General features: G+C 38.7%; 1 protein-coding gene across 3 annotated transcripts in view; it reads left to right on the top strand.

The window, feature by feature from the left end:
- Positions 1 to 12,540, top strand: part of galnt18b (UDP-N-acetyl-alpha-D-galactosamine:polypeptide N-acetylgalactosaminyltransferase 18b) — a 197,144-nt gene extending 184,604 nt beyond the window's left edge. For all 3 annotated transcript variants that reach the window (XM_034680878.1, XM_034680879.1, XM_034680876.1), the window contains exons 9-11: positions 3,535 to 3,630; positions 6,893 to 7,057; positions 11,838 to 12,540. In XM_034680878.1, the coding sequence (XP_034536769.1) occupies positions 3,535 to 3,630; positions 6,893 to 7,057; positions 11,838 to 11,984 (408 nt within the window). In that variant the 3' untranslated portion in view covers positions 11,985 to 12,540. The remainder of the gene's footprint in view (positions 1 to 3,534; positions 3,631 to 6,892; positions 7,058 to 11,837) is intronic.
- Positions 12,541 to 13,592: the final 1,052 nt, after the last annotated feature.

Here is a 13,592-nt window from a genome sequence, read left to right as displayed (position 1 = left end):
ACATGCATTTGATGGGCGAGTCAGTCGAGGTGCTTCGAGGAGTCATTAGATGCGACTAAAACGGATGAAAACTTGCCTTACATTGCCAAAGAATGTGTTTTAGGTCTTGTTTGTTTCTTTCCTTTTCTAATTCTTCCTCCCACAGTGAGGATGAGGGAGGCTCGGGTGAAGACCAAGTGTCCTCTGCATCTCTGTATTCCACCACAGATTTGTATAGATCTCCATTTAGATTCCCTTTGTCAAGCCCCAAAAGAGCAGTACAATCACATCTGACTGATTTAGTTTTAATCCTCTTGTCACTAGTTTCATTTAGAACTACATCACATTTACGATGATATATATGTCACGAAACTTAAGCTAATGTCTCCCCTGAAGGTGTCTTTGAAGCATATTTACTATAGTTCAATTTATAATAGAAACCTCAGTCCTGAGCTTGCGCAAAGGGCCATGTTCTGCCTGTGGATTTCCTGATTATCAGATATAAGTAGACGTCTCCTGAGCCAATGGGGAGCTGAATCATCTCTAACTGTGTTCCTCTGATCTCACATCGTTACCTAATTCTCTCCACACACAAACCACCATCCCCGGGGCTCTCTGCAGTACAGATTTGTGTCTTGCAATCAGGCAGACCTTTGTCATGATGCACATGAATAACCCTCTGGCACTGCTTCACAGTCTGAGTAATGTTCATCAAGCCTAATGCTCGAGATTTACACTTTTATAGAGATAAATGAACTCAGGAGGATTTAGAGTATGAGATTCACATTTTTGGATGTTTCTATCCGCGTACACCACTCCGCTCTTTTTGTATTTTCTGTGAATATTTTTAACACTCAGTCTGTTTGTGAGAATAACAGAGGAAATGTGGATCTAATGATGGCATAAGAAGGCTACTTTTCCTTTCTCCATATTGCCTGTTCAGTCACACGAACTTGTGGATGCATTTTTATATTAACAGGGAACACTGCAGCAAGCAGTACTTAATGTTTGGATAATAGTTTCTTTCCCCTGAGGGAGAAATAATGTTCCTCTACATTTATTAAAACTTAGCAGGACCTTTCCAGTACAGTAAGTTTTATTCACCTTGCATCACAGTTTCAGCTACCCCCATCAGGGGGGCTCCTACGGTTGATTTCTGTTTCCTCATTTAACATAAACTTATAAAACAGTCCATTAATCCCTGGAATGGAGAAGCACTGATGAAGAGCACTTATAGAAAGGACTCCAAATACAACACACACAGGACATTACAACAACAACCTTTAACTCTTTATGTAATCTTTCATCTTTGCCTGTAAATGGGAAAACAGTTGAATGTACATTTTTCATCACAGAGCATCAAAATCTGTTTTTAATTCAACCTCAAGAATTTTTAAAACTCAGTGCCCAAATATCTGTCTTGAGCCTTTGAGATATTTTAATCTGATATATTTACATATTTATGAGCAGCAATTACATTTTTAAGGTTATCAAATGGGGGGTGCCCATTTGATAACCTGCAGAAACCACTCAACTCAATGCTAAGCCTCAGTCAAGATAGGTGCCTTGTGGGAGGGAAGAATGAGAGCGATGCCACTGGTTCAAAGATGGTGCAGGCGGAGAGTACCTGTAAAGTTGAGCCGGATGCAATAACCAATCGTATTTTTGCATAGAGTTATTAACACCGTACTGTGATGACTATGCAGGTTTGTTTTTAATCTTTTTACTGACAATTCATTGCATCAGTCATTCCATTATAAACTGGTCCTTGGACATGTGTGACATCACTTTTCTTAACTGAGCCCCACCAAATCAAAACTTGAGAGATATGTATATAATAACACAAATATGCTATTTTATCATGCAAAACTATTTTAGATTTGAATAATGATAATAATGGTTCAAAATTACGAGTTCACACAGAAGCCCACTTTTGAGGAAACAGTAGACTTAGGTTTCCAGGCTTTTAACACATGAAAATGTAGCACCTTTCACTCACAGGAAGCAGCTGTAAGTAAGGGATTAAGGTATAGTGAACAGGGAGATATGCCAGTTAGAATACTGATAAGGTTAGTATGACCCCAACGTACAGAAGAGGGGTCTTATCTCAGCCTGAAGGGAGTCTAATTCACCTGAAGTTGCCTGAGTTGCAGGACAGGATCCAGTTCTAAAATACCCTAAAGAAAAAGAAGCTAATGTTTCATAACGTATTTCTGTATATGTGAATGCATTTGTTGATCAATGCACACATATTTGTGGATGTATGTCCACAGTTGTGAATCATTGTATGAATTTGTGGAACATTATACACAGTTACAAATAGTTTTGCAACAATAATAGCTCCATAAATGTTTTTCTCTCAGTGCCCACAGCAGAAGCAAAATGTTCCAGAGCTCCCGTACCTTTATTTATTTGAGATGACAGGTGTGATCTGACTGTCCCTGGCATCACTCTTGCTATTCAGAATGAACCACAGTTGTTATGCAGTTTTCTAATCAGATCAAGCATCTAACACAGCCGGAGAAAGACGGGTATTAAGTGAATATATATTAAACAGTAAATGCAAAAACACATGAATAAGATATGTTTCAAACCATTGCCAAGTATGAAGGGGGAAAATGTGTGTTAATGTTAATGAGGCAGTACGGAAAGATGCTCCTTTTAGCTGTAAAGATGATACATTTTTGATGTTGCACCAGTAGCTCATTTAGTGAAACTCCTACCATACTAAGGCTGAGTCCTTACCACACTGACCCGTGTTTGAATCTGACCCCGGCACCATTCTGCATGTAAACCTCACTCCCTCCTCTCACCTTCTTTGGCCTCTCCTGTCTGTCACTATTTTAAATGAGGGTATAACACCAAGAAGAATCCCATGAAAAAAGTATATTGTAAATCTAATATTTAAAGGTAGAGTGTTCCATTTTAGAGGCATCTCTTATTAAATCTGCATCCCCAAAGGTTGAAGGAGCTAGATAAGCGGTTGAGGATTTTAGAGTTTAGGGAGGTTCATGAAATAATTGTGAGTCTGTTAAATAAAAGGCAACTAATGGAAAGACTTCAGAATGAATTTTTCAACATACCTTGAATAAGTGTGGTTGTGTGAAAGACTCTAATGTGAATTTAGAACCCTGGCAGCAGAATCCTGAAAAGTGTGTAGTTTGGCTTTGCATGTTGGTAGACCGTTATATAACTATATAAACGGTTACATGGACACACTTTGGGGCATTTTGCAGACTCAATAGAGGTTTTAGTGCCGTTTAGTGCATGAATGAAAAAGGTCACTCAATTAAAATGTGCCTCAAATTTAAGGTCAGAAATTCAATGCGTTTTACTGCAAGTCAAGGTGTCCTTCATTGTAGCCCTCTTTTGCTTCGTCAGTCCATTAATTGATCAATTATGGCGGTTTATTCTGATGTACGTCATTTTAAATTCCCCCTTTATAGCACACACACCTGCTGGGTTTTCATGTGCACAACCCCCTTTTTTACCCACTGACAATTTGTGTCTGCTGTCTCTTTGTGTGTTTTTTTTATCTTTGTGCGTCTCTGTCAGCTGAAAAACTCCCTGAAGATTGATCTGTGTCTGGACCAGGGGCCCGACAATGACAATGTGCCCATCCTGTACCTCTGTCACGGGATGACCCCTCAGGTGAGAGCTCCATCTCTCTCTTTCTCTCTTTTAGCAACACTGTTTCATGCAGCATGTAGTGTAAAGCCAGATGTAATATATCACCTCTGTATTTTATTTCCATCTTGGGTTTTTCTTACTCAATAAAATCTGTTCCATCTCCAAGAAAATAACTCACCTCCCTCTGCCTTCAGATTGGATCAAACTCAGGAGCTTTACCTCATAAAACAGGATGAGTTTTCTTTTTCTGCCCTTTAAAGAAACTCTCTTCAATGTTGTTAAACACACATGAAACTCGTCTCCAGCTTTTCATATGGTTCCCTTAGGCATTAGGTAAAATGTCACAATAATGAAAAACACTAAGTTAGATTTTAGCAGAGCATTTGTCTCTAGGTTATATATTAAATATGTGCTTTATATCTATTATTAATAAGATTAAAGAGAAAACAGTTGAAGATTCAGATTTATCGTCATCCACTCCTTGTTTGTTGTATTTATGTCATCAGTCACTGTCGCACAAAGTGTATCCTTGGACTCTTTGTCCTGGATATGTTTCAGCCCAAATACTAGGTACTTCAAGTGTCTTCAAATGTTAGCACAGCTTGATTATCATTTACTTTCTGCCGGCTCTTCCAGCTTCTATCGATCCTTCCATCCCATTATGTCTGAGCAGATTGCTTTCAGAGATTGTTTAACCTTGCTATGGCAGCTGAAAACTTGTCTTATGGAGTGAGACTTGATCCCACATTATCCCTCTTGATTTAAATGAATCTATCGGACATTTCACACTCATTACGCCTCTATTGATATTTACACCAGGGCACAAATTACAACTGGTTGAGGCGAAAGCTGTCTAATCGTGTAGTGCTTCTTTTTCTTCAAAAACCCATAAGTCAACTTCCAGAGCCCTTTCTAAGACCTAAATATGCTAAAACATACTAATTATAAATCTTATTTATGCTATTAATCTCTCTTAATCCAAGCATATCAAACAATGGATTGGACTAGCTCCAGAATTTCTAATGAGATTAGGGATCTCCTTTGCAAGACAAATCCAGTCTGCTCTATTTCTGTGTCTCTGTATTACATCATGCAGAGGAATCATTCCCTGGATTGCCTTGATAATAATGCATGTAAATAGACGGGTGTGATTGTTTGCTGTTTTCTGTCAGAACGTGTCTCTGCGAGTGCCAGCTGTACTTTACACCGATTTGTTTTGGCAGAGTGAGACTCTGTATTGCAGGTGTTGTGGTAAATGCAGTACTTCAGAGCACAGGCACGCATGAAAGGAACAGAAATACAAAGCCTACAATCCATCACGTGACAGACTTTATAAGAGCAGGTTGTCAGGAACCCTACAGTACAGCACTGCAGCACAAAAAACGATAACACGTACCGACTTCAGCTCAGGAACAATAGAAAACCAGAGCCACATACGGGCTGGCAGCATGCAGCTCCAAAAGTGAGCAGCAGTGATAAATAACACTAGTCACTGTTTAACATCGGTTGTGAAGGAGGCAGGAGTCTTTTTTTTATTCTTTTAAGTAGGTTTGATTAAACAGTGAGGGTAACCAACTTCAGAATGAGGAATCAAGGATAAGATATTTAATTTTGATTAAAAGAAAGGACTTGGGGCTGCTTTGGAAGCTAATACAGGTGCTGAATGAGAGACAAATCTTTGCCCCAGATGGAGTTGGAGTCCTTGTTATTTAGTCTACTTTAAAAACAAATTTATTCTGATAGGAATCTAAATCCTGTATTTGCATGCTACAACCACATGTGCGTCTTAATCCTTTGGATTCTGCAAATAAAACATTTATTCATCCTCCTTTTCATTTTGTTTGAGGCACTTGTTTAAGTTGCTAGTTGTGGGAAATTCAAAGATTCTTTAGAGGAACCAGATTAGTGATGTGAGGATGTGACAATTGTGGAGGCATCATCAATAAGTGGCATTTTCTATTTAGCTAACTGTAACTTTTCTTACACATTAGTTGGGATATTGAAATGGGCAATTTTTTCCTACTGTGCAGCTTTTATTACATTTTAATAATCCATATAATATACATTTTTAATGTGGTATTTTTTCATATTGTTGTTGTTGTTTTTTTTCTATTGTATTTTTTTCACAGTTACAGTGCTTCTTGTTGTTTAATTCTCTTTTTCATTCTTTTGCCATGTTTATTTAATCTATTTTAAAACTCCAGGGTAAAAGTGTGTGTATGTTTGAAGCTGCTTTGCAATAACTCCGATTCTTATTCCTGAGTTCATCCAAGCTAGAAATGGGGCTAAATGTGGGTATTTAATGGGGTAAAAAAGTAAGAGGATGAAAAATTTGTTTTTCACTGGTTTAGGTCTCTCTCTCTCAAGCAAATCTGTAAAGGGATATTTCATGAAATATTAAATAATTGTACCTCTTTGGGCTTAAAATATAAATTTAATAAAACCATGTGAAAGGACTAAACAGGACTCTATTTTTCATAGTAGCCTCAAGTCACAGTTAAAAATGTGCTGTTTAACATTAAATAATGATCAATATGTCAGTCATTACTGCAGCTGCTGAAAATGTAGTAGGTTGAAACACCTGATAATTTTTTAATGTTGTGGGGTGCAGGTTTGCTTTGGTCGAGCACACCTACATTAAAATTGCACTAAAGGGCGGCTCTGCAGTAAACTAGCACCTCAGTAAGATACACAAATAAATTCTGACATAATCAAAAACACATCTGTATTCATTTTGTGTGTTCACCAAAGAAAAATTAACAGCAGTAGATTTTGATTACCTCTGTGTCAGTCTATTGTAGACAATCCTCTCTCTCTTCACACTCCGTCATGTTTATAACATTAAGCCTCTTCATTTTTAAAAGCAAAACATGCCTTTCTGTTTTATTCCTGCAAAAGATTTTGGCTTTTGTCAGGTTTAAATGAAAACAACTGCCTGAAAAAGCAATTTATGAGGGATTTCGCCAGAGAGGACATAATTATTCTTGTTTTCTCCTCATTCCTGAATTAATTATGAGCGTCTTTTGAGTGCAATGCTTCGTCTTTTCTTGTCCTCCTTTCAACAGAATAGCTGTATAAATACACGTTCAGTGCATATAAATTAACTTCATAGGGATTTTATCATAAGAAAAAATGTATAGGAGCAAGCCTCATTTGCTGCACAGTTCACGACTTGTATGTTCATGTACAAGGGCTGCTTTCTAAATGTCACCTCCAGCATGTCTAAATGCACAGTGAGGCACCACACACTTTGTTTAAAGCAGGATGGGTTTTTTTATTGCAGAATGTGTACTACACCAGTACTCAGCAGCTCCACATCGGGCTACTCAGTCCCACCGTCGACGACGACGACAACAAGTGCCTGGTGGACGTGAACAGCAGACCACGCCTCATCGAGTGCAGCTACGCCACAGCCAAACGCATGAAGCTCCACTGGCTTTTCTCTCAGGTAACACCCGTGTCACACTCCACACACACACACACACACACACACACACGGTCAGAAAACACAAGGTTAAAAACACACTTTTTTTTTCTCATTTAGCTCGAGACATTTGTTGACTGAGCGAGGGGGAAATAACAACTGTGGTGGTAGCTTTTTAATCATGCAAGTGGTTTAATTTACTGTTTGACCGGAGCTCCCCTCAATCCTGCAGCTCATTTAGTAACGAACACTCATTGAAACTTAATGATTGTCTTTTTTCATTAGTGGCTACGTGCTTGCACAGACTCTTTAAACAGAGCAGGCAGCCACCTTAAAAATGGCCCTTGACGGTGGGTGAATTGGATTAGCCGCATACTTTGATTTGGGCTCAAAAGGCCTCATATTGTTGTCTGCTCTGCTGTCAGTGCAGCAGTAATTAAAAACTCTGTTCCTCTTTGAGCCAAATGTGCATAAATCCAAAATGTGCTCTGAATGCAAACTACATAGCTGCTCTGACCGTCACTTGTGGATGGCAGCTACAAGTGTCTCTACACCACCTATCATCCCATCCAACTTTAAGTGGTCATTTTAGTCAACTTTTATCATTTAGTTAGTAGGATGGGGACGCATCAGACGGGCTAGAGCGCATCACACCTCTGACACATGGCATCAATTATTGACGCAGTTTGACTGAATGTGTGCCAGGTGCCAAGCCATGATGAAACCATCAGGAGCAGCAAGGGGGCAGACATCTGGATGGATCAGAGGGAGCGTGCGTTTCTGTTTCTTGATTCAAATGTTGCACAAAGCTTGCTAATGCTCCTCCTGGTACAATGTGTATCCATCAACTGTGACAACTTCAAATCATCCACAAAGAAAAATCCTTCATGTATAAAAGATCTGAAATATGAGCTTGTATGTAAAGATGAGTCATGTGTTGGCAGGTGCTTATTTTTCTGATTAGAAAACAGCAAGTGGGTAGGACCGTATGACTTTGTTTTGCTTGATGCTTTTTTTGTGGGCATGTGTGGGTGATGCCTTTTTATTTTTCCTGCAACAAACACCTTTTGTGCTGTATATAGCATTGTGAATTATATATAAACCATAGCATACCACGCTACAAGTTCACATATACATTCATCAGCCGAGTCCTGGAGGCTTTTTTAATGAGCAGCACCAGTATAACTCCTTTTGAGTTCAGGTGTGTTGGGTTTTAACTTTGACCTTGTTCCAGGCCTCTGAATCGACACCCACATGTTCGATTTTTCACTAATGGCCCACTGTTTCCTCTGGGTTGAGAAACAACTGGCCAAACCAGAACTCTGTAGGCAGGATTGAAAATACGGATGACATCTCTCCGTGCCAGAAGAGGCAGAACAAAAGCCTCTCACGTGGACTTAGATACAGCTTTACAGGCTACTGTCAGGTTAACTTTCAGAAATAACAACTGTTAACAATTGATAGCTGATGTTAGCAAGTGTGACCTTGAACTTGGCAACAGGACAAAACAGTCCAGAACAAATGTTCTGTTTCTTTGTATTTGTTGGCATCATCAACGGCAGACCTCATTAGCAGCTGTGACAGTTAACAATAGATGGTGGCTGATACATTTTTCTCCAGAAGAGAATAATAAAAAGAATCTCAAAATAAACATCATAAATAAATATAAATGTAATACAGGTAAAACAGAAGCTTACGTAATTAAATTGAACATTTCGACGACTCAATCCAGTGCATTGCTCATGGATGGACCGGGATAGACCCCGCACTGCATGCTCCCCTCCCTATGTCTAATATTAACATGAACTGTTGGTTGTGTTAGATGCTTTTAGAACACAGTATTCTTGCACCCCAAGGAGCTCCTATCAGCTTTCTACGCTGCAAAAAAAAAGGAAATTCTCATCAACTTTGTATGTTAAATTTCTAGTCAGAACATCTCATCACACTTGATATAGGCCACACTGACCTCTCAAGTCTGGAAATAAGTTTAATTTCAAGATATTACAAGCCCAAAGTAAGGATGTAATTGATTATAATGAGTAAAAATGGCTGCCAAAGCATTAGCAAATTTTCTTGTCACGTGTTACATCTGAGTTCTGAGATTTGAGTTTTGGCAGTGTATAATGAGAGTTGAATGGAAACACAATGAAAACCAATAAACAACTTTAGACACGTAGCATATCTACATTTTATGGCTGAATATGTACAGTTGTGTTCATAAGTTACATACCCTGGCAGAATTCGTGATTTGTTTTGGCCATTTTTCAGAGAATTGAATGATAAGAGAAAAACTTTTTTTCACTCGTGGTTTGTGGTTGGGTGAAGCCATTTAGTGTCGAACAACTGTGTTTACTCTTTTTATATCAGAAGACAACAGAAACTACCCAAGAAATCATCAATTCTGCCAGGGTATGTAAACTTATGAGCACAACTGTACCTTACTTGCTAACTCTACAGTGTTTACCTTGCTCTTTTGAAAATCTAAAAATGTATATGTTTCAAATTTGTAATTACCTGATTCCCTGAGGGTCTGTCATTCTCCATACAGAGTACAGAGAGTGGTGGAGCAGCGTAGTGTAATGTCCTCTATTGAACAGCAGTTGTTAACCACCACTGTTAAAATCAAAGACTTTATATTCAAACAGTCTCAAAAAGTGTTCACTGACCGTGAAGCCAAAAGATTTAGAGCTCCTCCTGCTGGCTGGCTGCAGTATAGTTCATAAACCATGCCTTCTTATGTTAACAAATGTAACAGAGGTCAATGTATACAATAAAATACATGTGAAATCATTGTTCTCAATCATAATTTCTGTCATCATAGTTAGTTCTTATAGTACTGATTTATGTCCAAGGGATAATTTTCCTGAAAAGTTTACTTTTAATTAGTTATCTGATTTTAAAAAGGGGATTGATTGACAGCTCTGATGTCAAATCAGGGCTCCTGCAGCTTTCTGTAATGAATTAGAAGAGTAGGGGAGGAACAGTGAGGGAAAACGTAACAAATACTAACACAAGAGTCAATGAACTTAAGTGTCTGAATGAAATTAACTTAAGAATCTGTTCTGCTGAGAGCTCACATAGGTGGAAAAGAAAGAACATTGTCCATTCTATACACAATCAATGTCTGACATTGTACCTATGGATGTACAGACATCACTTACTTTGATTCTGAAGAAATCTTGTACAACATGATGTTTTCAGGCAAGTCATGGAGTCATAAGAGCATCTCTTTCTTTAACTGCTGATGTGATTCTCTGAAAATCTAATTCTGACTGAATCTAAACATAGTAGGTGTATGAGGTTCGTGTGATTCAGTTATGACTACCACAGTTTCCAGCGTTGCATCACATCTCGTTCTCTGAACCTTCCTTTAAACCTTGCCTGGCTTGCTCCTCCCCCATCCTCCTTTGGGAGGAGAACCTCACAGTTGAAAACCTGTGCTCAACACGTACAGACAGCCTCTGTAAGTCTGCGTTCAACAGACAGGAGTTATTCGTATTTGAATGTTGTAGACTGTTTTTTGTTCTTTAGGCACACAATACATGTCACTGGGGTCAATTGATTGGTTACACCTTATATATTTTGATTCAGGCCTCTGCCTAGAACTGAAAATCAAGTAATGGTGGGAGAGGTCAGAGGGTGTATTGGGGTCATATGACTTAGCACCAAGTAGAGTTTGTTATAAACAATATGAGGCCAGTTTAGAAAAAGGTGGCTTTAACATGATTTCTTTGTACATCTTCTCAGGTACAGGCTCTTGTGTCTGCTTCAAAACCATGTTTACTAAATACTTCTCCACCATTCATCACATCTATGAATAAAATAATCATATCTACTCTGGCCACTTTTTCAAATCTATTAGAAATCTACAGGAAGTGTCTGCTGCTCTTCAGTTTAAAATACTCTTCACTTTGCTCTATTCACTGTTGTAATGGGCTGTCACAAGACCTCAGTACACGGTGGTCTATAAATGCCCACTTTCAGCAGCTATTACCAATCTGTTATCAATAAAAGTGTCTCCTTGACCTCACAGATGGACCAAACTCTGTTGTAAATACACAGAGAATAATTCATTTCTCCGTCTGTACCACCAGTACAATCCTTTGGTCTCTTTCTCCCCATCCAGGCCGCCTTCTTTCATAGCGCTGAAAAGAGCTCCCCCCCTCACAGCTGTCTGCATGCTGTATTGACTGTTGAAGGCCTCCTCTTCAGTCCATTTGCCCTTGGTCAGCCATGAAGCTGTAATGAGAAAATCCTGCCTCGTTTCATTGGGACAGGCTGGAATATTTTCACTGAGCTGATGTGCTCTCTCTGTTCAGACTGAGACAGCTGCCGACTTCACTTTCTTTATGCACTAAGGTTTGCTCTTTCCTTCAGGGCATATTTCTCATCTTAACATTTAATAATTTATTTTAAAAGGTATGTAGCTGTGAACTAATGATCCAGCTTTGGGTCCCTAATGCCTTTTGTTTTAGTCTCCCTTCCCCCTTTAAAGCAGGTTCCTTTTTTATCTCTTTTATCTATTGTGTTTGGGGGTTTTTTTCTCACCTGTATATGCTATCAGAAAACCTTGCCTGCTAGGAAGATCACTATGACTTCACTGGCAAGTGTGTTGTTGTTTTTTTTACAACCATGGTTGATTCATTCTACTGGTCGTATAAAAACCCAGCCAAAAATGCTCCAAGCATTTCAGCAGCTCACATCAGCATGTGTTCACAGCAGTGTGGGTTTAAAGTTATATTGAATACACAAATTGTTCTCCTGCCGCACAGCGCAATTTTAACCTCCTGCTTTTATCTTTCAGGGAGGATCCATTCAGAACAGGAAATCAAAGAGATGCCTGGAGCTCGTAGCGAGCACTGACAATGAGTTTGGCTACCAACTGGCTCTGCAGAAATGCACTGGGCAGAAATGGTTCATCACAAACGTCCTGTTTAGCAGCTCTTTATGATCGACTGCTGAAAGGAAACGCAGCAGTGAAAAGCACACAGGATGGATGGAGTCCTTTTGTGTGCACATGTGTATGCGTGTGTGTCTGTGTGTTTGTGTGAAAGGATAAGAAGCAGGAGTCCGCAGACGAGTCAGCGCGGTTTAACATCTTTTGCATCTCCACATGTCCTCTGATGAGCAGATGACATCACTTCATAAATGTTAAACATTTACTTTGCCCTACAGGATCAGCCATAGTTGGCAAATATTTGCAGATTTGACAAAGTAGTATATTAAGTATATTTTGTGGTAAATCCAGTACAGTCCAGATTTGGTTGACTTAAAAGATGTAAGGGTCCAACATGTTTTTGTACTGATCATATTTGCTACTGTGTAGCAAGCTTTCTGAATCTGTCTCTGCTGTAATGATTTATTTTAGTGTCTCAGGTTTGTAGGTTTATTATGGGGTTCTGCTGTACAGATGTGGGAAAATGTTGGAATAATTCAAAGAAGGATTATTTTATAAGTGTAAATATTTCAAATATTTGTATTAAGTACAGTAAAATGACTATTGTAAATACTGAGTGCAAGAGTCTTTTTTTACTTCTAAGTTTCAAACTGTGATTCAAACTAAAAGAGAAATTATTGAAATTTAAAGCACTGAGATCAGCAATTCATATCAAACCATGAACTTGGCAGTTAAATGCACAAACATAAGCAAATGTAGAAAATCTCTTCACCAACTTTAGAACACAAAAGCAGCAAAAAAAAAAAGCATTACTAAGTCAGAAAAACAAACCCAAATACAACTGTAGTAGTGGTTTGTGGGTCCATGAGTAATGTTTAGGGACATTACTGAATGTAGGTCACCCAGATTTTGGCAGATCTCTGAGGCAAACTGTAGTCACGCAGCATTCATTAGAAGAGAAGAAACTTGAAGTGTAAAAACAGATAAAGGCCTGTTAAGAGAGACGCATTAATTTCATAGATTTGTACCAGTTCTCAGAGTCTTGAGAGACCAAGACTAAATGCCGTGTAGATGTATTGTTAGCAATGCACATGCTGTGTTAGTATGGATCCAATGGACATGCGCTCTATAAATCTACTGTGCAATAATTTGGATGTGGCTCATCCAATCAGAAATGTCAAAATACACAAATCTAATTTGTAAAACATTTAAGTGTTCACATTTGGTTGTGTTTTTACATCTGTGTGAAGATTTTATGCTAAATATGTTTTTCTTAAACACACTCATTGGACTAGAAATGGATGCAGTTCATCTGAAGAACAAAAATCCATTTGCAAGCCCTCCAAAACCAAAACTTCAACACAATATCTCATTTATTTAAAGCTGGGGTTGGTAGTCAGATTTTAGATACACTTTTATACTGGTTAAAATATCTTTACGCCCGAGGCATTCTTAAAAAAGAGTGAAAAAAAGAACGAGTCCTGAGGACAGGCTACATTCAAATTCATGCTAGTTCTCCGTGACCACCAACCCTAGCTTTAATATACCAGAAAAGAGATAATAAATACATAAAACAAGATAGAGGTGGGGCATCAGTGGCCTCGTGGTCTAAGCCTGCCCCATATACAGAGGCTATAGTCCGTGTCGCAGTTGGTTCAGTCA

This window comes from Notolabrus celidotus, chromosome 3 (genome assembly GCF_009762535.1).
Source record: "Notolabrus celidotus isolate fNotCel1 chromosome 3, fNotCel1.pri, whole genome shotgun sequence".
NCBI lineage: Eukaryota > Metazoa > Chordata > Actinopteri > Labriformes > Labridae > Notolabrus > Notolabrus celidotus.
This window is presented reverse-complemented; position numbering and strand designations above follow the sequence as displayed.